Source organism: Pleuronectes platessa, chromosome 19 (genome assembly GCF_947347685.1).
Source record: "Pleuronectes platessa chromosome 19, fPlePla1.1, whole genome shotgun sequence".
Lineage (NCBI taxonomy): Eukaryota > Metazoa > Chordata > Actinopteri > Pleuronectiformes > Pleuronectidae > Pleuronectes > Pleuronectes platessa.
Window position 1 is genome coordinate 15,800,672 of NC_070644.1, and position 25,628 is coordinate 15,826,299.

General features: G+C 41.6%; 1 protein-coding gene across 4 annotated transcripts; it reads left to right on the forward strand.

Annotated features, from left to right (window-relative positions):
• The first annotated feature begins 1,156 nt into the window (after positions 1–1,156).
• hook3 (hook microtubule-tethering protein 3) lies at positions 1,157–22,592 on the forward strand. 4 transcript variants are annotated; one of them, XM_053410949.1, is made up of 25 exons: positions 1,157–1,317; positions 6,560–6,645; positions 6,992–7,064; positions 7,236–7,286; positions 7,492–7,624; positions 7,707–7,774; positions 8,006–8,068; positions 8,381–8,464; positions 8,887–8,949; positions 10,257–10,420; positions 10,512–10,652; positions 10,866–10,953; positions 11,057–11,170; positions 11,294–11,404; positions 11,515–11,599; positions 11,693–11,762; positions 13,287–13,427; positions 13,715–13,802; positions 15,921–15,955; positions 16,058–16,140; positions 16,351–16,451; positions 16,566–16,670; positions 16,846–16,917; positions 17,428–17,564; positions 17,709–22,592. In XM_053410949.1, the coding sequence occupies exons 1-25, from the start codon at positions 1,261–1,263 to the stop codon at positions 17,719–17,721; spliced, it is 2,226 nt and encodes a 741-aa protein (XP_053266924.1). In that variant the 5' UTR covers positions 1,157–1,260; the 3' UTR covers positions 17,722–22,592. The 4 variants fall into 4 exon arrangements, with proteins under 4 accessions (XP_053266924.1, XP_053266923.1, XP_053266926.1 ...); XM_053410948.1 differs by having other exon boundaries at positions 19,274–22,592; XM_053410951.1 differs by lacking the exon at positions 8,887–8,949 and having other exon boundaries at positions 19,274–22,592.
• Positions 22,593–25,628: the final 3,036 nt, after the last annotated feature.

Consider the following 25,628-nt stretch of genomic DNA (forward strand, 5'->3'; position numbering starts at 1 on the left):
TTGCTTTCTTGGGGCTCTATTTGCTGAGCCAGCAAACCTTCATGCTCATGAATAGATGAAGTAGAGAGATCAGAGTCGACCATAGAATTCAATCAGTTTGTTTGGCAGCAACAGATTCCGAAGAAAACCCTATCAGGTCCCAGTTGGAATACCACGCTAAGGTGTGGCACAAGTCAAACATATATACATGCATACCACTGTCCTGTCTCATCGGCGTCTCTTCCACTTTGTCTCCAGGGTGTCGGCACCCCCCCCCACACACAGGTAAACTGAAGGAACTAGAGCAACGTGTCGTAATTGCAGCTGAGAACCGGTTCGATGAGAGTCTGAATCTTGTGGGGAAAATACTGAAGCTGGTGGTATATTCTACTTTCTCTCCCTCCACATTATTTCCCTTGAGAAACTGATGCTATGAAACATCCACCTGCATGATCTTTGATTGGATTCAATATTTAATTGTCAGTCAGGATAATTACATTACATTACATGTCATTTCTCCCCGACACTTTTATCCAACACTTTGATGACACCACGATTGAGGTGGCAGCTGATGATGGATCATAATGGCGGCCGTGGACAATGACTGATGGACAATAATCCATCAATTCATTGACCTTCAGTTATGCTTCAAAATGTTTTCCCTTATCAATGCTGCTAAAATCTTTATCTTGATGATGTTCTCCTTTACACTTGACATCTATTGCACTTCTGTCTGTCCTGGGAGAGGGATCCCTCACATGTGGCTCTCTCTGAGGTTTCTACGTTCTTTTTACCCTGTTAAAATATTTTACTCTTGCTGAGGGTCAAGGGCAGAGGATGTCACACCATGTTAAAGCCCTATGAGATGGGCTATAGTATAGCCCATCAAATTGTATTCGTATAGCCGCTATACAAATACAGTTTGATTGATTGATTGACCACAGGAGCAGTATGGAGCCATGTTATGCCCTTTTTTCAGTTTTTGTTTTTGTTTTTACATTTTAAGAATCAGTATCCATTTACAATTGCATTTGCTTCGGCTGAAACACTGTTGTGTGTTGTGTGTTTTGTGGACTCGAATACTTCACTCCACTCTCTGCACCGTGAACTTCCCCTTTAAGCGCCCCCCCCCCCCCCCCCCCCCCCCTCCTCCCACGGCCCTCCTCTGGCAGACGCCGGAGCAGCGAACCAGACAGTCGAGCAGCGGACGTCGGGAGCGTACGAAGCGGGGCAGCTAAACTCCAGGCTCACTTCGCCCAACACAGTCGCGGTTAGCTAACGATGAGTCGGACGGGGACGCTGGATCGGATGGAGCTGTGTGGAAGCCTCCTGACGTGGGTACGTGATGAAGTGCCGGGCTGCCGGCTCCCCGGCGCCGGCGACGCTAGCTAGCCCCCAGAGCTAACGCTAGCTGGGGCGAGCTAACGGGGCAGAGCCGGGGAGACGACGGGCGGACGAGTGGTTACGTGTGCAGGCCAGCTGTTTGGCTGCTCGAGCTGCTGATGTGTTGTTCGCCAGCAAACCGCCCTCATCTGTCAGGGGTAGCTATAGGCTAGCTAGCTCCTTTGCCAGCTCAACTTTCCCACTGCTCGGTCGTTTCTTTTCAGTCCCAGGGGCGAAACGACCGAGATGCTGGCCGTGTTTCAGCTCGTGTTTTACCGCTTTTTGTTTTCATCTGGATCGGGGATATAACGTTACAGCACGGCGGCTGCTTCGAGTCTGAATTCCTGTCATTGTTGTCTCGTGTATCACTCTCCTCGCTTGTCCTTCCCCATCCCTCCTTCTGATCCACATCAGCAAGTAGCTCACTGGGTCTTTTCTCTGATCTGTAGCCTCACGTCGGGTATCTCCAGTCAGAGCTGGAAAACAGCGATTGAGAGGAATAAAGGCTTCAGATTAAAGGATCACGTGCTGCGTGTTTACATTGTGTAGATGCAGCTCTGTGACAAGAGCCGGGACAGTGATAATCAGAATGTTCGTTTGCAGGGTTGCATCGATAATGTCAACAAGATGTTGTTGTGACTGTCAGTGCTTCAATGCAACATGGAACCTACACCATAGATGGGGAGAAGTCAGTGGGCACATGAGAGCAAAGTATAGACACCCATCTGAGACTGGTCGGGCTGAAATGACACTTGCTGGTTCTTAGATGTGTTTACTACACACAACCTGCATAAGTGTTCAGTAACAACATGGACCTGGTGTTGGTCATAGTGGAGCTTTGTTAAGCTAAACTTAACTTGGTCCCTTCACAGTCATGTGTTACCTCATATATAGTTTTGGAGCTTGTGTGTAGAACATAAAAAAGAAGTATTTAATGTACATCATGGAAACAATGCAATCAAGTTTTTTGTTTTGGGATTCTTTGTTGGAATAGAATGTAGACATATTTCAAATTAGAAGGACACACAGAGAGGATATACCTCCACCAAGTCCTGAAAGTCTCTTGATTACCATTCAAATACACTAGATCCAGATTTGTATCATATATTCCAGTCCCCTAAACAGGCCTGATGTGTTTCATCAAGAACCATGAGTAATTCTCTGTGAAATCAATGAAAATGTAGACAAGCATACTATTACGCGGAAATTGATGTTTCCGGAACTCCGCCGCATCCCTGCAGCAAATATTGTGGCAATGTGTCCAGTAGTGTTTGTGTATTTCTATTCATTATTACACAGACAAAAACATAGCATCTGCCAACCTTCAAAAATAATGGTTCTGGTACAAACTGGGTTCAGCAACTTGGTAACTTCGTGGATGCACAGTCACAGCCGATGTGCATCCTAGTACGTCACTGTCACCCCCACTTCTGGTTGTTGTTGCTTGGTTAATGTGCGACAACTCAGAATGGCCTCGCTACAAGTTCTTAGTAATGATGTGGCAGGAAAACATTCCTCACATCCCTGTTAACTGTGAAGTCGCAGTGTCACTTGGTATCTGGTACTAGTTGCAGAATCACTTTTATGTAAGAGATGTATGTGTCTCACACTCTGTGATGTGGGTAAGTAGGAACCCATGACAGCAATAGTTTCACATGCAGAGCAGAAGGAAAGCTGCAGCACAGTTTCCCCCGCAATTCATGCAACACATGCTTTTTCCACAACTCAACTCTTTCCCCAACTGAATCCACAAGCCTGTAGTTTTCATTTTCAAAACGGAACACATCAATTTGTAGTAATTCATATTACACCACAGATATTAGGGATTGCTTTCTATTTGTGTTGCCCTGTGTGTGTTGTCATAGGTAATTTTGTAATTTGCACCAATTATTTTGCAATTAAGGCTAAAGGTTATCATGGTAATCACACCATGTAATCAAGCACTATTATCTTTCCCTTTTGCTCATTGCTTTAGATGATGTGATCAAAGCAGACTGTAATCTGGCAAGACCACGGAACACAAGCGAATGTTAAACTTAACCAGAACCTCAAAATGCCCCAGGTCACTTGGTGCTTTGTTGTCAGATTAATTGGTTTTCAATATTGTGTTGCAGCTCACACAAGTTAAGACACAGTCAAAAGTTAAGAAAAACTTCTGTTGATAGATGTGCTGGCCTGGATGCATGAAATCGCTCTATTTCGGATGAATAGTAAAGGCACCCGGAGGTGGATGATTTTATATTGTGACGTCGATGATCTACTTTATTAGCAAATCTTAAGAGATGGTGATATTTAAATGTTTCGATTGATGCAGCTGTGGTTGTTGACCTTGTCTCGCTCTGTGATCAGTGCTCTAAGGCTCAGCGATTGATACGATCTCAATAAGCTGATTAGGAGGGGACCCCCGTGATGCAGGACATGGTTTAGCTCAGAGATAGCTTTGATATTCTATCAACTTTAAACTGCTCTAGATGAGTGGTACAATCAGCTGTGAGTGACGGCTTTATTGGCAGATTTAGTTATTTTTGCCAACTACCAAAAAGGTTTAAATGACATATAATTCTAAGCGTACAACTCGCGTGCCACCAGTAATTCCTATGACGCCAGCACAAACAGGCTTCATTCACTGACACTGACAACCCTGCACAATGTCCCGAACAACATAAAGCCACTCACCTGCAGCGATCCCCTGTGCTTTTCCAGAGACATCACATGGGGGGCATATGTCTCAGTCAGAGGCTTTGTAGTTCAGTGGTATGCGAACTACAGTTTTGTTGATGTATCAACGCAGTCGAGCGCACGGAGCTCATGTGGCCACGAGAATGTATGGATGCTCAGGAACAATGGTTTAGCGGGTAAATACAGCTACAGAGCCCTGTGAAGACAGAACGTCTGGTTCATAGAATGCAACAGATATGTTGGACCTAAAGGTGACGCCATAACTCATCAGCAAAAATAGGTCTTGATGAAGAGTCCGGCCTGACGTTAAGCGTGAGGCATTACAAATCACATTCTCCCAAATGCTTTATAGCAGTGTGTAGATACCAGCTGTTGACTGGCTGTCACGTTTCTGTCAAGGCCTCTGCTGGCTGTGTGTTGTGTTTTTCTGATGGGCGGGCTCCTCCTTTATATTCTTTCCTTCGTCTTTCCTGCTAAAGGAAGTGATGCAGATCGTGGCTGCACTGGAGAGCCATCATCAAATCTAGGACAATAGGTGTGGATGAAACCAATTTCCACCACGGTTCTTTCTTTATTCAATCCTTTTTAACAAAGTGCCCCTGCTGCTTACATGTGTATTATGCTATTTTTTCTCATCTGTGTTTCAACAAGTTGATGCTAACGGTACAAACGATAGTCCCCTGCATTGTGTTCGTTCAGTATCCAGACCCAGGACATCAGAATGTAGCCCACTCTAAAAGACAACGTAGCATCACAGTAAAGGACTTTTGTAACTGAACTGATGGAGTCAGCCCTGTGTGGGTAATTGACACTGTGAGGGTTTTTCTCAGTCTACCACTGGTAATGACTGTTATGTAATGGTGGGTATTGTTTTGGACCCTCTGTGTGTTGGCTCTGGGCCGGTGACTGGCTGCAGCCACGAGCTGCTGGTCTGATTCTCAAGAGAAGCTTTTTCCTCTCTGGTACTTGGCTGCCCGGAAACACCAGAGAGTGTAGAAATGGGAATAACAATACAGGTGTTTTGAAAGTGATCAGATGTAGGAAGGATGTCTTGGTTGTTGGGTTGTTTATTTGAAAGCTGTCATACACACAATCATGCAGCAGAAATTTAGGAAAATTCAGATTTTACTCAGGATTAGAAATTCAATTCAAGAGGCCTTTAAATAGTCGAGCAAGTTTAAACCAGTGACCAAATACAATCTTCAAATGCTTATTCATGCCCACTGGTTATACCCCCAGAGACTGACCCTATTATTAGCCCCCTGGAGGTCATGTAATGGTCATTGCGGTATTTTGAAAATATGGTGACAATGTGGAGACAGTACACATAATGCCGTGTCAAAGTTCTTTATACTTATATCCTTCTTTGTCTTTGCTGATGTATGATGATGCAATGTTCTTATTTGCTTTTCATGGGTTAACAAAATGCTGCTCAATATTCCAGACTTGTAAAGTCGAGTTGAGTTAATGAAGCAGAGTGAATTTGTTCACTTTCTATACTTGTTTAAACTCATTTGAATGAAGTACACCTGTCAAGTCAGTAGCTGGAGAGGGTTTTGTTCTTGCATCGTGTTTATTTTAGGAAAATTGTGTAAACACAGCCAGTATTTCCTCAGCGGGGGGGATTTAGATTCCAATGGATGAAGTGACACATCCCTGCTTACCCAACACTTTTAGCTGCTCTGCATTGAGCTCTGTGTCATATCAGAGCCATGTCATGAAACGTGAGACGGGCATGATGACGACTTGCAGGCAGAACTTCACTCTTCTCTTGTCATTTTCTTCTTGTCCCTTCTCCAACATTCCTGCTTCAGTTCCCCCTCCTCTTTTGGCACGCTGACTGAGAGGAATATTGACTTCTGTCTGGGCAGCAGACGTTGAGCCCGGAGGAGGCGAGTGGCAGAACGGGAACAAAGACAGGCCAAGTGCAATAACTGGACAGAAAAACAAAGTGGATGTGCTTCAGTCTTGTTTGGTCCAAACATTATATAATATATTTAAAGCACCTCTCTCATTGCCATCACTGAAGTACCATTGAGCAAGTAACCACCAACCCCTCTGGTGCTACTCAGTGGCCAGCAGGGAAAGACTGGGTTTATCCAGGGCAGCTTGTTGGAGTGAATGTGTGCAGATATAGTGTCACACTTTGTTCATGTCCAAGTACGCCAGTGTTCTCGGCTCTGACATAAACTTCATTATCAGCGGGTGTATGCAAGGCTGTGTGCGGACTCCCAGCTCCCCTCCAACGTGGCCACTGAAATACAAAGAGGCCAACTGTGCATGTGTCCACAGACTCCAAGAGGACTAGAGAGCTTTATAATAAGAACAATTATATGTTTGTGGTGTCCGCAGATTTTGGTGTACGTCCACAAGAGTATAATTAAGTCCTCATTTGTATGAGTGGTAGGGTGTGTGGAAAGCTTTTCAGTAAAGTCTTTGATGAATGTTTTGAGCGGATTACGTTGAAGGTAAACATAATAATCTGATACAAAAATGTGTGTGATTCTTTATTGTTTAGATCCAGACATTCGGAGTGGAGGCTCCATGTAAGACAGTGGATGACTTGACGAGTGGCATCGTCATGGCCCAAGCTCTACAGAAAATGTAAGTTTACATACTCTGTGAAAGTGTATGTGGCAAATGTTTTATATCCGGTCAGCTGTATTTTTATAAAAGCCCTTTTTTAGCCATGTGTTTTGACATGTCTGCACAAACTGAGATATATTTTTAAACAAAACATTTAAATATATAAATATAGTATATTTACACTAATGAGAAAACATATTGCAATTTTCAGTAGGACTGTGACTCCATCCCTGCTGGCATTTTTCTCTTTCAAATTCCTTAAAGAAGATGGCCCTCTTATCAAACTAGTTTTTATATTTCTATTTACAAGAGTACACAAAAGAAAAACTAATGTTTCCCCTTTTCTTTTGTCTTCATCATTTAGAGATATAGTGTATTTCAGTGACGCCTGGATTGGTAGAATCAAACCAGATGTCGGGGACAACTGGAGGTTAAAGGTGAGGATCAGACATCATTTGGTCGTATGTCAAAGGTTGCATTGTTTTAGGTGTTTCTTTTACATAAATATAATATTTGTATATCATATTTATCAGTCTCAGTTAGTTATCCTGGTAGTGATATTTCTAATATTTTGGGTAAATGTCTACATAAGTATTGTCTCTTTTCAGATCAGCAATCTAAAGAAAATTTTGAAAGGCGTCCTCGACTATAACCAGGAGGTAAGAACTATCTACCGTATTCATTTTGAAATAAAAATGCCAAATATTCAGACTCAATAACCCTTTGTATACAGTGAGGTTATAATTGCCTTCTCCAGACTTAATCCCTTTGGCACAATACAGGCCATGATAATCCAAATTTCATTGATGGAATATTTACCACATTATTATTAAATCATAATAACCTGTTTCCCTCCCGTTCAAGATCCTAGGCCAGCACATTAATGACTTCACACTACCAGATGTCAACCTCATCGGAGAACACTCTGACCCAGCAGAGCTTGGGAGGATGCTGCAGCTCATACTGGGCTGTGCTGTCAACTGTGAGCAGAAACAAGGTGCGTGTTCCATATTCTGTTTGTCTGTCCTTTATATCACGAAACTTGACTTTAGCTCACAACCGTGTCTCTTTTTCTCTAGAATACATCCAGACCATAATGATGATGGAGGAGTCGGTGCAGCACGTTGTCATGACAGCCATCCAAGAGGTTAGACTATCAAGCTCGTTAAACCTGGATTAAATAGTGTTCCCAAATGATAATTGATTAAAGAGAACACAGTGGGGTTAGTCAGATTTCTTTTTTTACTCTGAGCAGGGTTGTGGGTGTAATTGAATTGACACATTTGCAGAATACAGCTGTTAATCCTGTACAAGAGCAGGTTTGACTAACCAGGTAACTGCTTCCATCCTTTAACCTCTTTTTGTGTGTTTCCTGTAGCTGATGAGTAAAGAGACTCCGGTGACGGGAGGAAATGAATCGTATCAGGATCTAGACAGACAGGTATGGAGCCTTTATTGAACCCTGCAGGGTTTCATCACAATTCAGTTCTCTTTTCTAACAGTGCCACAAAGTGATCTCTAAATTTATCAGGAAGAAAATACCCTCTTAATTTGAACTCTTAAGTTTTCTTTATATTTGCTAGAATACAAACTTAACTTCAAACCTCTGCTACTCTGCATTTATTCCTGTGTACAAACTGTGACTGTTTTTGTTTGTTGTTTTATTTGTATGACCCCAGATCCAGTATGTGAGCTTTAAGCCATTGGAAAATAAATTTGTTTTCAAAGATTTTTGATTTCTTTCTGTTCTCAGCTGAAAAAAACAGCTGAGGAGCTGAACGATGCTTTGTCTACGAAGGAAGAGATCTCCCAGAGGTGTCGTGAGCTGGACATGCAGGTTAGTTTCACACAGTTGTAATCCTCCATGTTATTTGAACGCTGGTTTATACAAGAGACATAAGTCATATGTCTGAATGACACTAATAAACAGTGAGTGTGTGTGGGTAATTGGACATTAAGATGGATAACATTTATGGCTGGTTATTATGCGGGGCTGAAACTAATATCCTAGTTAAATCATAGATTTAAATAACAGCATTGTTAGAAACATTTATATTATCTGCTGCTGTAGCCAAAGGCACAATTTCAACTCCTGATTATCAGGCATTACATTTTATTTGTAAATACATTGAAATCCAAATCAAAGGATGTGGGTGTAAACATAACCTCACTGCATGGGGTAATGCACATTTGTTTTCAGTTGCCTACTTAACAGTTTTTTTCCTGACTATTTTCAATACTGTGTGCCTTGCTTTAAAGGCCCTCCATGTCCAAGAGGAGCGTGATAGACTGAGGTTAGAGTTTAATGAGCTAGAAGAGAGGGTAAATCCAAACTTTCTTCTTTCCGTCTCCTCCTTCCATCCATGGTGTGTGGTGTGTCTAATAGTCCTGGAATCGTTTTCTCAGTCTGCTTGCACCAGCATCCCTTTTGGAACCAAGATCTCCCCTTGTCCTGATTATGTGTGCATGTGTGTGTGTACACGTTTATGCACAAGTGTTTGTGCAAACGTATACCCAGTCCTCTCGGTGCACACAGCCACACACTTGTGTGGGTGTGTCAGATGTGTTCCACGACAACCTCCTGCCTCGTTACCCTGTCGTGTTTCATGTACTGTCCCACAGCAACAGTAGGCAGCAAGAGGTTTTTGGACCAATAGGAAGGAGTCATTAAATAGAACTGTTGGTTGGATATTTTTCACACTGGTGCAGGTTTTCCCAGTACGCTTCTACATAACAGTGTCACTGACCAAATCAAATGGCTTACATTCCACACATAGGAGTGTCAAAAACCAATCAGCTATCAAATACATTAAAAAACTTCTACAGGTTCAGTTTCTTTAGTCTACCTGAGTCATACAAAATATGTTACACATGAAAACACATTGAACTTTGAACAAAACACAAGTCAATACAGTGAAACCCAAAGTACTCTACACTGGTGTCACGAGACGTTAGACATGATCCCTCTCACTTCCTCACTTACACAGTTGCAATATCATTTGTGGATAGCACTCATACCAGATCAAGCACAAGGTTTCAACCTCATGGAGCAAGTCAAGTTTGTTTTAACAGTCCTGATATTTTGAAGGGTTTATTGATTTAGGTTTTAATAAATCAAACAACAACAACCAGGGATTAGAAAAGGTGGAAATAGCAGTGAAAATAACCAGCTCCTGCTTTGCTTTGTGTGGAGTTTGATTCCCTGTCTATCACAATGACAAGACGACATCAAACCATATGTAGCCCTATTTGCTATGTTGGTGTGTCCGGTGTGTCTTTGCTTCCTCACTGCGTCTGATGCTGCAGTGATGTGATTAACATGTTTAAAGAAAATGTTGACAGATGCAATTTGAAAGCTTTAGTATCACTCCTTTCTAACTCGTTTCCCTTTTTTCTGCTTCTCTTCTATCCTTTTAACAACCTTTACATTTATCATTCCATCCTCCCTTTTTGTCTTTTCCTCTATTTCCACTTTCCTCTTATCCAATTCCCTTCTTCCCCTTCACACATCTAATTGTGCACCTCACCACTGGACCGTCTCCTTCTGCCCTTTCTGCTCCTTTTCTTATTCTTTTTCCTCCGTGCTTCCATTCTTTCCCCTTCTCTTCACCATCCCCCCTCTTCCCCAGGTGGCAGCGCTGCAAGAGGAGAAGAGCAGTTTACTCGCAGAAAACCAGGTCATGATGGAGAGACTCAACCAGTCGGACTCCATAGAGGACATCAACAGCCCAGCTGGACGCAGACACCTCCAGCTGCAGACACAACTCGAGCAACTACAGGAAGAGACGTTCAGGTGGGGAGATGGAAAAGGTTTTTTTTAACTTGAAAAGCGAGCGCTGGCTTTACTTAATTTGAAGGATGATTATTGTTATAATTCATTTTAGGTTGGAAGCGGCAAAAGACGACTACAGGATCCGGTGTGAGGAGCTTGATAAAGAACTGATGGATGTAAAGTCCCAGAATGAAGAGCTTGTGTCACTGGCTGATGAAGCCCAGTCTCTTAAGGATGAGATGGATGTTCTTCGGTAAGTTGGAAAATGTAATGTAAGCATTCATTGTGTTACAGTCAGAAAGAAACGAGAGATGACAAATGCCAAATATATCATTTTGGAACCACTATCCTGTTATATCAGACATGTGTTGTTTCAGGCATGTTGCTACACAAACAGAGCTTTAGTAAAGCTTTCCCACTTTATGTAACCTCACATAATGAAACCGCTCATTGTTTCCCCCTCTAGGCATTCATCAGACAAAGTGTCCAAACTGGAGGGGACAGTGGAACACTACAAGAAGAAGCTGGAGGACATGGGACTTCTGAGGAGACAGGTACTCAATCACACACAGACACACAACAGAAAGAACTTACAGCGTATAAATATCCACATAAGCCAGCACCATTGATGCTTACTTTTCTGTGGCTATTTTTCAGAATAAGCTGATGGAGGAGAAGAACACAGTGTTGATGCAGACCAACGTCGGTTTGGAAGAAGAGCTACGAAAGGCAAATGCCACCAAGGGCCAGCTGGAGACGTACAAGAGACAGGTACCCAATCAACAGCCATGTTGTTTACTCGCAAAAAATCTTAATTTACAATTCCCCTCACAGGAGCATGTAACTGTAACCATTGGATAACATCTAATTTCTAACTCTTCTCACTCCGCGCAGGTGGTTGAACTTCAGAACAGACTGTCGGAAGAATCTAAAAAAGCCGACAAGATGGAGTTTGAGTACAAACGTGTCAAAGAGAAAGTGGACTCCCTACAAAAAGAAAAAGATGTATGTGCAATTCACTTTCTTACTAAACAAATGAGTGAAACTGGAATAATCAAACAGTCTCTGCTCTGTGTATCACGCCATCATACGGATTTCTCTGTCTCCCTCTGCAGCGTATGCGGACGGAGAGAGACTCGCTGAAGGAGACGATTGAGGAGCTGCACTGTGTCCAGGCTCAGGAGGGACAGCTTACATCTAGTGAGGACATGCAGCCACACCTGAGTAGTTGAACTTGTGTTGAGTGGGGTTTGCTCCGACCTGTAATAACAACAACACTATCTGTTCACCCAGGTCTCTTCCCATTGGTCAGCAACGACGGCTCAGATTCGCTGGCTGCTGAGATCACAACCCCAGAGATTCGGTATGACCCTAATTTATTTTTATTTATACTTTTTAGGCTAGTTAGGGAAAGTAAATATTATATTTTACATGGGAATAAATATCAGCAGTAAATCTTTTTTAGCACACGCATCTTCGAAATCCTGTATATTGTCACACAAGAGACATTTACTTCAGAACAGTTTTTTTAAGGATTTTAAAGTCTATATTGCAGGTTAGGATTAGGGAAGCAATTTGAAAAGTGGTCTACAACGACAGGTTGGCAGTTAGATCCCCCTCTGGGTCTTGCTTTCAGATTGTGTTTACTGTCTGTCTGCTGTGCCATAGACAGATTATTTCAAGTCTCTTCCCCCCCTGCTGCTTTTTCTGCCAAATTAAGGTAGATGAGAGTTGGGCCCTGAAATGAGCCATCTCTCTCTCTAGTGAGTTACGTAATAGTTGTCTGTGAGTTACATCAGCCTCGCTGCCGCTCTCCAAGAGGGCTGGGTTTTCTTCTGGTCGCATAAAGTGCCTGGATTTTACTTCAGCATTTGCAAACAAGTAGTACAATGTGGATTCCTTTTGAAATCCTAATCTTACAAAAGCTGCTTACGGAAGAATTGTTGTACTTGAGTTAAATCAATCCAGTCTATTTGTTAGCCTTTAGTGGCAGTGTAGTGGAAAGCTGTTGTTTCTTGAGATGTCATTTTCAGCAGGGATTCAAATTACAAAGAAAGATGTTTGTTTTTTAGCTTCAGCAAAGTTTCACGTGAGATATCAGAGATACAAACTACCTAACTTGCTCACTTGTTGGTCATCGGTTGGAGTGAGTGTATGTGAAAAGCTGAAGCAGCCCTTTAAAAGCCACATCTGGATTTGATTATTTCTGGTTTCCTCTGAAATGAACCCAGCCAGATGAACAGCTGGAAACACACAGTTATTCTCTGTCTGCTGCAGTGCAGGAATCAGAACTCCACCGGAGAAATCCAGTCAGCTTTATTTAATATAGTTTTCATCGAATAAGCTTCGCTGGAACCTTTACTCAACTCTGCCTCCCTTCGCCCTCAGCCTAACACTGACTAGCCACCGCCTGCCAGTGCATACACATTAAGCCGGTTCTTCAGTTGGGAAAGGAGTCAGCAGCCACACCCTAAGGAAAGACTCGAGTAACAGACTGTTCTGACTCAGTGCTATCAGAATTCTTATTCTTATTTTTAAAGAGCAGATGAATCAATGGGCAACTAAAGTGGCTGCTCATTCAAATAATGAAGTTAGACAAGTACAGACATGATTTGCCTTCTTACCAAATATTAACCGATGCCCACTCAAATATGTTTATATCATAATATGTCTAGGTTTCCCAAGATTTAGCTTTTAGAGTATGAAAAAAACTTTTTTTTAAATCATTTGTCTTGATTCATTTTGATATGATACCAGAATAATTTTTCTAAGAGATATTTCTGATTAAAGGGGTTTGGTAACCATTATTATTTGAGTCAATTGTGATCAGGATTCCACTTCTTTGTAACATGGAATTAATTATTCTGTGTTTTTTTTTTTCTTACAGAGAACATTTGATTCGTCTTCAGCATGAGAACAAGATGCTGAAGTTGGCCCAGGAGGGATCAGACAACGAGAAGATCACTCTGCTGCAGAGTCTACTGGAGGACGCCAACAGAAGAAAGAACGAGCTGGAGACGGAGAACAGGTCGGCAAAGACGAGCAGAGGAACATGCAGATTAACAGCCAAAGAAAAGACACTTAATTATTCACAGTCAAGGAAAAAACATCTATTGCTTTTACATGTAGTTTTGACTGTGGTGAGATTATTTCCTTGTTTTTGAAAGTGGATCGTTCTCCTTTCTTTATACTGGAAGACCAATTTGACCTTTGAGTCCGAAGCCTGCCTCTATGGTTTTTATCTACCACTGCATAGCTTCACTGCTTCCTTTCTTTAAGCTATGTAGTCTGACTGGTCTTTTGTGCTTCATCCAGATTAATCAATCAGCGCTTGATGGAGGAACAGGGTCAGGTGGAGGAGCTGCAAAAGTCTCTTGAGGAACAGGGCTCACAAGCAGATGATGTAAGTTATAAAAAATGTGTTATTTATTGTGTGTGTGTGCACATTACTGATACTGTAAAGAAAAATTAAATTCCTTTCATACCACAACTGTTAAATATAGATAGTCAGCAAGACTGCAGTACACTGCTCCTCCTGAAGGGTCAAGGTTCTTTAGGTACTTTATCTTAGGTCACAGGTTCTTTATTTATCTGGCCAGTGCATAGAAAAAACACCTTTTGATTTCCCTTTGTTATTACTAACTTATTAACATTAACCATTTATAACACCTATTGTATACATGTTTTTTTTGTGTGTGTCTGCTTTTACCGAAATTCTATGTTGTAGCGTTACATAATCATTATTTCTCTTGGGATAAACGGAAGCCTTAGGTCATCTGACTGGCTTGGAGTTTACAAACTAAAATCCTCACATATAAATTAGCCAGCTGCTGTTCATATTAACCTTATGTCTAATCTGTGATCCTAAACACAAAAGAGAAAACGGCCTTCTTCTCTGCTCCTTGTCTCCCCTGAACCAGTTTCTAGTGGGAAACAACTGGTATTTAGGACGAGGAGGTTTGGACCCAACAAGGCTTTTGTGTGAGAGAGAGCTTGCATGTGTGTCAATTACGATCACTACGCGCCTTTACTACATAATCAACCTTAATCAAAAACATTTTGTGGTCTTTGTCGGGGTTTCCGGTTCCTTTTCTGTCAGTTTGTGTAGATTAGGCCTCCGATCAGTTTTTCTTAACTTCCTTCCTCTTCGCTGAAGATGAGAAGAGCAGTAATACTTTCAGTATTTAACAGATGGAGTAAAGTAAGAGCACAGTAAGCATAGTGTTGATGTGTTACTGCAATCCAAAAGGAAGACCTGGTGCTGTGGCCTGTTTTAAACGATCAAAAATATTTTTGGGACATTGCGTAACTGCTCTCGCTTTAGATCAATACAATCAAGCGTTTCTTTAGAATGGTCTAAAGTGCATTGAGCTGGAAAACAGGAGAAACAAAACTAGGCAAAAGAACCTAAAGAAAATATACTATGGAATAAAGCCGTCCACAATCGGCCGGGCTGGGTCTCTTGCCATTCAGTTAAATACTTATGTTTCTTTTTTCCGAATAATGCTCCCTCTGTCAGACAATAGTAAGTATATGTGTTTGATATCAGACAAGTCCCTTCTGTTGAACTTTGCTCTTTCATGACCTTAGTTTGTATTGAACCAAATGTGTCACAACTCAGAATGTAATAAATCTGCACTATTTCTCAGAGGATATTCTCTACAGATAATATTTCAAATTTGATGGCTGAAAGTCCACCAAGAATTATTCGAGTTTTAATCTTATATTGAGCCTGTCACTGACTTTCTGTGCGTTTATTACACTGAGTTGCTGTGCACAGGGAAAGGTCATTTTCTCATAGCTAGCTATCAGTAGTCTGCAGGTACAGTATCTTCTCCTGATAGAAATAGAAACGTCTTTGATTAGTCCTGAGTAACATGACACTTGTAGATTCTTCCTCCTCCTCTCTGACCCTTGATGCTGTTGTCTTCTAGTTTAGAGACTGAGTGTGGAAACTTCTCTCCAGTACTCCTTACATTTCAACTTTCACTTGATTCTATTGTACATTTTACAACATGAACACAGGATCAAAAAGCAAAAAAAATAATTATAAAACTAATCCTGAATATTCTTTGTGATTATGTGGAAAATCATGTGATCACCCACAAATTACAGATTTTCTCTCTGCTTTGCTGCTCTATTGATTCCCCTTGAAAAATGTCAGTTATTTGTACATATAAGATATCCGGAATCCATTATGATGATGATTCCAAATATATTTGACTCTACATTGCCCTCTGTTGGACATCATGGGAAATTACAGACACTGTGCTTAACTTAACAGAACTATATTTTCGCTGTCTAATATATATATATACACATGTCTCTATGATGCCGTGCACATTGTCCCAAGGGCCCAGTTCCATTAATTGTGGGACTTGTGTTCCGTCATGAAGTGGAACTGAACAATCTCAAGGACTAGTATCACCCTCATTGATCCAACAGAGCAGCTCTTGAAAGGATTCTGGTTTGTTGAAGGTCTAATATATAATTAATGTTATATTCATTTTGTCTCTTTCAGTCTTCCATTCTGAAAAAGAAATATGAGCAGCACATGTAAGTGATTTAACCCACCAGGAGCTGTCTTGTACTTCAAATATAAATGAGATATTGCACGAAAGAATCATTTAAACATATGTGCTTTATTCTTTCCCTCAGGGAGAAAGTACGAGACCTGAACAATGAGTTACTGAAGAAAAACACCTTCATCGATGAAATGGAGCCTAAATACAACGCCAGCAGTGAGTTATATTCAGACTGTTTGAAGTCTGTTTGCTTTCATCCTCTCCTGCTGTCTATTCCTGTTTTTAAATCAGAAATTACATAATACCTGATGCAACACAGATATGACTCAGTCTGAAGCCATTAAATGTATTTTTCAATTCAAACGGAAATGCATATAAAAGAGCACAGGATGGGTTGAGTCTCACACGTGTGTTGTTCCCTCTCAGGCCAGCGGGTGGATGATCTGGAAGAGGCCTTGAAAAAGAAAGATGAAGACATGAAGCAGATGGAGGAGAGATATAAGAAATACCTGGAAAAAGCCAAGAGTGTGAGTATATTTGTATTGCCATAGGATCAACAGTAATATCTTTTGTACTATGCACTGTAACTAGTGATATTTGCTGTGGGTGATTGTGATTGTGATTGAATGTTTCCCCTCCAGGTGATCCGGACCCTGGACCCCAAACAAAACCAGGGTTCGGGTCCTGAGGTCCAGGCCCTGAAGAACCAGCTGCAGGAGAAGGAGAGGATGTTACACTCACTGGAGGTAATTCATTAGCTAAGGCTGAGATGATCGCGTCCTGAGGGCTCAGCAGCTTGTAGATCAATGTTAACAGGTCAACTCATAGATGATCACTCACAGGAGAAAAGTAAACATGTAACAAAACAGAATATCTGGCTTTTCTTAAGTGTTTTTGTGTCTTTTATTTTTCCTCAAACAGAAGGAGATGGACAAGACAAAGACCCAGAGAGATTACGAGGAGAAACTGATTGTGTCAGCCTGGTACAATATGGTAAGAAGGACGTTATGCAGCCAGAAGCCGTGACACCAGTCCTGTGTCCTTTTATATGTGACACATGTTCATGTAGAGCTGGGATTTAAGGACAAGGAGAGTATGAATACAGTCATAAAAATCATTTAAATGTCAATTTAAAGCAGGGAAGACATTATCATAGACATTATTTTATGGTAACTTTCTGGAAAATGATTGCAATGTCAGCTCTAACATTGAAATAAAGAACATTTTACATTACTCTTATGTTACATGATGAATTGCATGTTCTTTAGTTAACATTTTTAGACTCTAAATGTCTTTGATACACAGTAAAACCTCTAGCATATACTCAAAATATGAACTAATTTGGCATGTTCACCACTAGAGGGCGGCATAGACTGTTGTATAAATTCAGTCCCTATTTGCTGCATCTCGTACTGTGCTATTGAGTCTATATTATATATACTTCAAACTGATGGTGACCCATTAGTGAAACTTCCTCTGACCTTCCCCTGCATCTTTCCACAGGGCATGACTATTCAGAAGAAGGCGGCTGAGGACCGACTTGCTAACACCGGCTCCGGTCAGTCCTTCCTGGCCCGGCAGAGACAAGCCACCAGCTCCCGCCGCTCCTATCCCGGCCACGTCCAGCCAGCTACCTCAAGGTAGAAAGGCAACGGGGGCAGAAACAGTACCGCGACAAACTACCTTTCAGATCCGCTGAACTTCGCTGAGGCTCACTATCTCCGTTCAGTTCTTGTTTTTCCTCCTTTCTGTCAATTGATTGTTTTCTTTCCCTTCTTGATCAGATCCACGAGGTAGAGATCCCGGGAGCTCCCCAAAACTTGCACCTCTTTTCCCTCCTGACTAAGCATATTTTACTCCACTGATCCCAGGCTTCTACCATTTTTGAACCCCCATCATATTCAATAGGGTCTGACCACACCTCAACCCCCCCTCTTTCTCCCTTTCAACCACTGACCTTCTTCAACCTGTACTCTGTGGCAAACCTTTGGGTTGAGAGGAGTTGCACCTCCTCCGTCATTTCTGTTGGGAGGAACCGCTCTACCTGTTCATGCAGTATTTATGCACATCTCTACCTGTGACAACATTTGAGGCTCATCTTGTCTTTTGAAACCGAGTTGGCAGATTTTCTGTTCCATGTTATCTGTTTTTTAACTCTTGTGATGTAGCTTTAAGAAGCTAACAGCAAATATCAGTCCCACGTGTCCATGTTTCGTTTGCTTTGTTTCAGAAGGTTGCTCCTTTGTTTTATCATTGTGTTATAGAGCAACACATGCACAGATGCATAGGAAGATGTGTGGTTATCTCATGCAAATGTTTAATTTGATTTTAACATTTTCTGATTGATTTCTAATGAGACTACGTGGTTTGAAAAACAAAACGCAGGTTGTCTTGTTACAGACGTAATTGTGAAAGGATTATTTTTCTCCCGAGGGGAAAAGAAGGAAAGTTGTTTGAGAAGGTTCAATCCAGGGCTCAGTAGAGATCAGTGTGTTAACTGTGTTTACGGCTTCTCGTTGTGTGAGGAGCCGACGTCCAGCAAAGTGAGAAATGCTTCTGTTCACATGTATTTATCATTACCAGCATTTACCAGGTTGTCTCAGACAACACCTTGTGTGCCATAGTGTATTGTCCTCGACACACGGCCGGCTTCCCCTCATACATAGGAAGACGTGTGTTCAAAGGAAAATCTCGTCGTGAGGTTAAACAGATTGTGAATTTCAGATCCTCGTACTGTCCGGTTGAAACAGGATTTATATTATAAATCTCCCTTGATGCCAATAAGTCACCAAAGAGAAGGTGTTTAAACCATATTGCACAGGAGAGCTACTTTCCATATCATCTTAGAATCATTGTTATAGTAGAAAAGGTTTTTTCATGGTGGGGTGCTGTGGAAGTCATAAGTTTTTGACCTTATGGTCTAAAGCTCTTTTCTACGTGTATTGCACAGATTCGTCATCCCAAATTATTTGTATGCGTTTTTTTTGGTTTCCATATCGTGTTCAAAAAGACGTCAACACACTCATTCGCTAGCTGTGAATGTTCAGGACATTCTCCTGCTGCGTTGTCACCTGGGTTCACTCAGACACTCTCCTGACATTTTATCAGGGGGCTGGTAAGTTCCTCTGAAAGTCCGGAGCAACCGACTCTGACGTTCTCACGAACAGCCCCTCTGGAGAATTCCAGGAAAGTGTCCAGTGCCTGTCTGAAAACATGTAAAGTGTGTTGTAGCCCTCCCCGCCCTGTAACCTGTTGTCGTCTGTTGTTATTAACTTTACGGACCTGCTGAGGTGTTGACTCTAGCTGCTGTCTTCTGACTGTCATGTCTCTCTCTCTCCTCCTTTAACAGCAATGTCACTGCATGACCGCTGCACCACTGACCTGGCCGAGCGAGCGCCGTGTGGCCGAGCTGTAGGCAGAGGCTCTCGATGCATGAACCCCCCGCCCGCCTGCCGTTTGCATGACTTTGCATTGACTCCAGCCTGCAAATAACCAGCACCGCAGCATGAGCACTAACAAACCCCCCCCACTCTGCAGTGTCATGCGTTGTAACCTTCAACACGAGCCGGAGGAGGGATGTGGTCGGAACAACGAAAAAACCATCACCCTCCTTCCCCAGTTCAACGTTTTCCACCCTTCCGGCAAATGCTCCCTCGCTCCTCTTGTTTCCCTGCTCTCTGTTATCCTCTCCATCACCCCCCCCCCCCCCCCCCTCTCTCTACTTACTCCTCATGAAACATGTCTGCTTGTGCTTCAACACCACATCAAGTCTGTTACTATCCAACCAACAGTATGTTACAACCGCGGAGGAAAGTCTGAGAATGACCCATTTGCTTCGATAGACCTTCTCTGTGGTGCTTGTGTGAGACTCGAGCTGCTTCAGGAAACCTCAGTGACATTTCTCCACACATGTCTGTTTTTGATTTACGTGGTCGGGGGACTGTTGGCTCCTGTGAGAAGCAGTCGGGAGGTGTAGCCTGCAGATGAGTCTGCAAAAACAAAAACAAAACAAAAAAGAGAAACCAGCTTTCCCCCCTTTTCGAGTGTGGATCTCCTGCAGTGGTTCTGCCTGGTTCTCCTCATCACGCTGCCAGATCTTAGAAAGTGCTTTTACCACAAGTATTACGGGAGTAGAACAAGTTGTGGACTAAAGGAGAGCTCACGGGGCATTAGTGGTTTGCCCTCGAGGCCTTTGGACAGTTTGCAGTAGGAGCATAGGATGGAAAAATGAGTTTTTAAATGAATAACATTGTTACAGATCTGCTTGTGTACATGGAAAAGCCCCCATTAAGCCCACTTTGAATCTTTTTTAGCTGTTATTTAATGTCAGTGTAACATCTGTCACTCCATCAAACGCAGGTTTTTAATACACATCGATGCATCACTTCTACCTGCTTGGTTGTTACTCATCTTGTAGGACGGTGGTGCATTCTGTCTCACTTTTAATGCACTTTTCATTGAAAACTAAATTCTAATATGGTAGAAAAAATAAAGGACACACAACTGTACGTTAGCTCATGCAGGCTAATGTGGAGGACGTTCATTGAGTTGGATTGAAAGGGCTTAGCAGGTAAAAGGCGTCACAGAGGGAAAACAAGTTTTGGCATTAATTCTCAACGGAGGATAATCACAGTTTGAACATGCAGCGGTGACCACAAAGCAAAAATACTCACATTTTCCCTCAATATTAACATCACTAACACTGACACTTAATTTGGTGTAGCTGTAAATCATACTGTACATTTTGTGTAGCTTTTAACAAAAAAAAAAAACAGTCTTATTTAAATTTTATATTCCGAGCGTGTGTTGATAAAAGGGTTGAAAAGACTCAAACCCCTGGACCTGAGGATATGTGCATATTACAGGTATAAGTGCAGATATATATCGAACGCTCCGATTTAGTGCCTTTTTTGTAAAATAAGAAATGAAAAAAGACTTTGTGGTCTTCTTAGGACAACGGGCGTGTTGCCTTTTTTAAAGACCAGTGTTATTGTGTTGTTTTGAAAAGAGTAAAAAAAAAAAAATCTTGATCGGCTTAAATCTCACCTGCATGATAAACATCTTGTATTGTTTAGATTAAGTGGGTTTAATGAGGGCTTTCTCTGTTTTTAACCTATTTTACTGCTAATTGTCTTATTCTGTAACCGGATTAATTCATTCTGTGCATTTTTATCTCAATTGCCTATTTATTCTTTTTGCTGCGTGTACAGCAAAGGTGGTTTAGTTTTTTTCTGTTAGTATTATTAATATCTCACCGCTCACACTGTTACAATGGATTTCCATACGACATCAAAACACTATTAAATACTTGTCTTATGCAACACAGGGAGGAGAAGACTTGTACTAGTTCAGTGTTTTGTCTCCTTCTAATATTTAAAATGACACAAACTGCTTATTTTCACCTCCGGTCGTTTCTGGGAGAGAAGTTTCCTAGAAAATACGGTGCTCTCGAAGAAACTTGTTTGAAAACGAATGTTTCCTCATCAACAAAACAAGCACATTCAACATGTTTCATCCACTGAAGTGTTAGTGAACTTACTGTGACCCTGTAAACAATTACCAGTGTTTTCAGTGGCTGCAACAACAACAACAACAAAGACCCGGGTCTTGTTTGTGAGGAGAAGTGTTTCTTAAAATGTTACGGATGCATGTGTTACTGCGTGAAATCAAAGAATCGTGATTTAAACAGATCAGATTTCATATCAAATAAATGACTATCCCAGAAGTGTTTTCAGTATAAGTTGATATGCAAAAAATGAAAGTGTTTTTCTTGCGATGTTCCCTCGTCTCTGATTGTGTCTTGTGTTTTGTAAACCATGCTGCAGTTTGAGCTGTAATATTATGTCCTATTACATCCTGACCGTCCATCCCCATTGGTTTGTTATGAAATCTGTATATAATGGAACACATGTACTGTTTGGTCGTATCAGGGATGGTGGGGAAACATTTTGTTTTGTTATTTAATATCTCACACAATGTGTTATCCCGTTATTTCCCTTTAAATCAGCCACTGTCTGTGTTGCTTTTGTGTCTTGTGTGTATTTTTATTAAGATTACCCCGATGCAAATAATGAGTTAGTGGTTAGACAAGAAAGTTACTGTCCTATAACCAGAGAAATGTTTTAAAAAAACATTTTGGAGACCTTATTAATGCCACATTTCTCCTCACAGAATGTGATTTTAAGCTATAACTTAAAAATCCATCTTCATTAGTCACATGTCGGAACAGAACGAGGATTGCAGTTTTCCAAAACCTGTAATGTTTAAACTCATAAAAAAAATAAGTAACCAGTATTTTCCAGTGTTATTTGACTGCTAACTGAATTGTGGGCCAGTCAAAAAGTCTGAAACGGAGACAACACAAGACTGTTCCCAGGTCAGTCTCATCCAGACGTTTGCAGTGTTTGCTTCTTTTTTATTTTTTTCTCATGTTTTCTTTACCGACGTAGCAGATAACCTTCCATTTGCCAAGTTTTTATATTGCTCTTATACAAACACACGTGTACATACTTTATGTGACGGTGGTAGAGGAAGTGTCGGGCTGAAAATAACTGGTGTCTTGGTTGATGGATTTCATTCAGCATCTGTCCCACGAGGACCAATCGATGTGCTTCCCTACGCTGCCAAAACTTGGAAATGACATTGTAAATAAAGCTTGTATAAAACAGGCCGCGCGTCTGCTTCTCATTCAACACGATGACTGATATATATATATATATATATATATAAAAGACTTTTTCTCATGATATCAGTTTCCAGCCTGGAGTTGGTCCTTGTGTCTGGTTTTCAAAGATACACACACAAACTGGGATTGAATCAACCCATGACCTCAACCCACTGCCTCGGGGGGGTAAATCCATTACTGGTTCACCAAAACAAATTGAGTTACAGCAGCTCCGACTGAGATTGTGATGACAATAATAGCAAATAACCGAGCGGGACACTCATTGAGCTGCTTTACGGAACTTTAGAGAAAAGATTCAGCCCATGTTGTATTTCTACAATAGTGCCCGTGTTTTCAAATGTTTGCATTGATCCACGTTGCTTCAATTTCTCTAAAAGATAATAAGCTGGTAATGTCAGGACAAATTTTAACTATTTGGACACAATAAAACATGTCAATCAGATTTAGGTGTTCAGTGGGAATATTTGACATTAAACATATGCTGTTTCCAAAGAGGTAATGGTGGCAAAACGCGAAGCAAACACGTCAGGAGAATTTATTTTAAAATCTAAGTACTCAACTGAAAAGCTAACATGTAAAGAAAAAGCCATCTTTTAAATCTATGATGGCGGTTCAAGCTGGTGACGCAATAGGACGACCAGACCGTGTCATTTTTGTTCGACCAACGCGGTGTAGAGCTAGGTCTAGGCTCCAATAGGGGGGGTGGGGGGGATCCTTCTAGGCGAACCTATCCCAGAATTCCCTGTGCTTTGGTGGTGAACTACTTCTCAACCAGATCATGGCGATGGCAGGTGATCAGGTTTAAACTCAACCAGACAGCTGACACATCTTTAAAAACAACCAAGGGGCGTTGAAACTTTCTCGTCTTGTCCAACTGCAGCTCAGTTAGTCGGCAGCAGCGTTAGAGGGCGGGGCAAGCCGGTCATGCAGTTCACGGAAATCCATTCGCTGGTTAGTGAAAATATTTTCAAAATGTATTTGTTCATAGAGACTGTGGAGAAATACCTCACTGTACTGCCAGGGTTTGGAACTGGGTTTGGCCGGAGATAGAGATAGAGAGCAAACAAAGTTATTCCTCTGAGCTAATCATCCTTAATGGGTCTCAACCACTCTCACAAAAACATTTCAGTGATGATGATACATTCTGTCACCATTGTGCATCACCAGTGCGTCACGGTGAGTTCTGATTTTCCATATCTGTTTCTCTGCTGAGTCCGTGAGCACACAAACACAGAGACGAGCCCGGCCTGGGAAACGAAGCCCGCTCGGCCCTCGAGGCTGCGGACGCAGGAACTTCCCTGTATCAGTGTCCCGTCCTCCATTCCTGAGAGCGTCTCCTCTCTCTCTCCCGAGCCCCAGCCTCTGGGTGCTTCCTCCTGACGTGTCACGGCAGAGAGCCACAGTCAATAAAAGCACACGTCTCTGGTTACTCACTCACATCCAGCGGGATGGGGTCTGAGGGAAAGGAGATGAGGAAGAGGAGAGGAAGAGGAGGGTTACAGTCCAGCTTGCTGGTGTCATCTTACTCCACGTTAGCTGCTGAAAGTTTAAACAATGAAAGTAAGTCCCCATTATTTTTGATCTGCTTTGATTATCTGTGATGTTGCTGACAACTTTGGACACAATGAATATAAAGGATGTAAGATTTACCAGATTCTACTTTGATAGGGATGGGGTCTGAGGGAAAGGAGATCTATCTTAGGGACAGATGTATAGAAGATGGAAAGTATTGTATAAGTTCAAAAAGTAGCCACAACCATTAAAACACACACTGTATAGTCTATACCTCCACCAAGGAAACCACGTTTGAATTCACTAGATCTGCTTTTTAATTGGATCTGCACCAAATTGCACACGCCCAAAAATATCAGTCCCTTAAAGTTGCCAGATTCTTTTCCATCAAGATCCATGAATAATTATTTGAGAAATCAATAAAAACGTTTCATGGGTTTTTCTCTGACCCCTACTTCTTACAAACAGACCAATAAACCGACAATCTGATGTTGTATCTGATCGTTATATGTTTTATGTTGGACAAACTTTAAAACATAATCACAATTAAAGTAAAGTAAAGTAAAGAAAGTAAGTAAGTAAAAAAAAAAGAACAAGGCAAACATCACTTATATGTGTCGAGTCAGTTCACAAAATTCTTTCTTTTAAAACCAACATCTACAGAAAACCGTGTCTCTGTTTGACCCCAGAACTACAAATTACTCCTTTGCTCCTGTTCCAGCTCCACTTTGTTCCACTTTGTCATCCAGCTTCCAAGAATGAAAGAATCTGACGAGAAGGAGGGGAGAAAAAAAATCATGTTTGAGGAAAAGTCAGTGAGATAATGAAATAACACCACAGGGCCAGACGGTGAGTCATGACCTCTGCGAACACGGTGGACAAGCGGCAGCAGCACGGACACGATTCAACTCCTGTGGTCCAGAAACAAGCTCCTGCTTCTTGTGCTGTTGTTTCTAACTCCACCACATGGTGTCTGATTCACTGTTACTCAGACGTTCGGTCGAATATCACGGACACGGATTAATAACGTGGATTCAAACAACCAACCCGCCGGTGGGTGAAGTTATAAAAATCCATACTAGGTGCATTGTGAGACTTCAGAGTATTTCATGTTGTGTGGTTTGGATGAAGAGTGAATGGTCCTTCTGTTCACAATCCACCTTTTAAGAAAATAAGAGAAGTTCGACACGTGAAGTGCAACATCAGCCACTCGGTAAAAAATGGGGGAAATCGCACAGAGCAGCAGTTTTTACAGGATATTATATCTCTGACCAGTGAATGTCAGCGTAAGAACATTGTTTTCAATATCCAAAGAAAACGTTGTCATTGATCCCAGATGTTTGACGTTTGTCTGTTTCTCAGTATTGAAGTAATTACAGAGACATTCCACCGGGGGGGGGGAAATCAGAGCAAACGCACGCTGTCATTTCCCTAATGAAAGAGCCGGTTATTATTTCTTCATAACTTAGCGTTTGGCTGACAAATTGGGCTTTATGACACTTTCAAT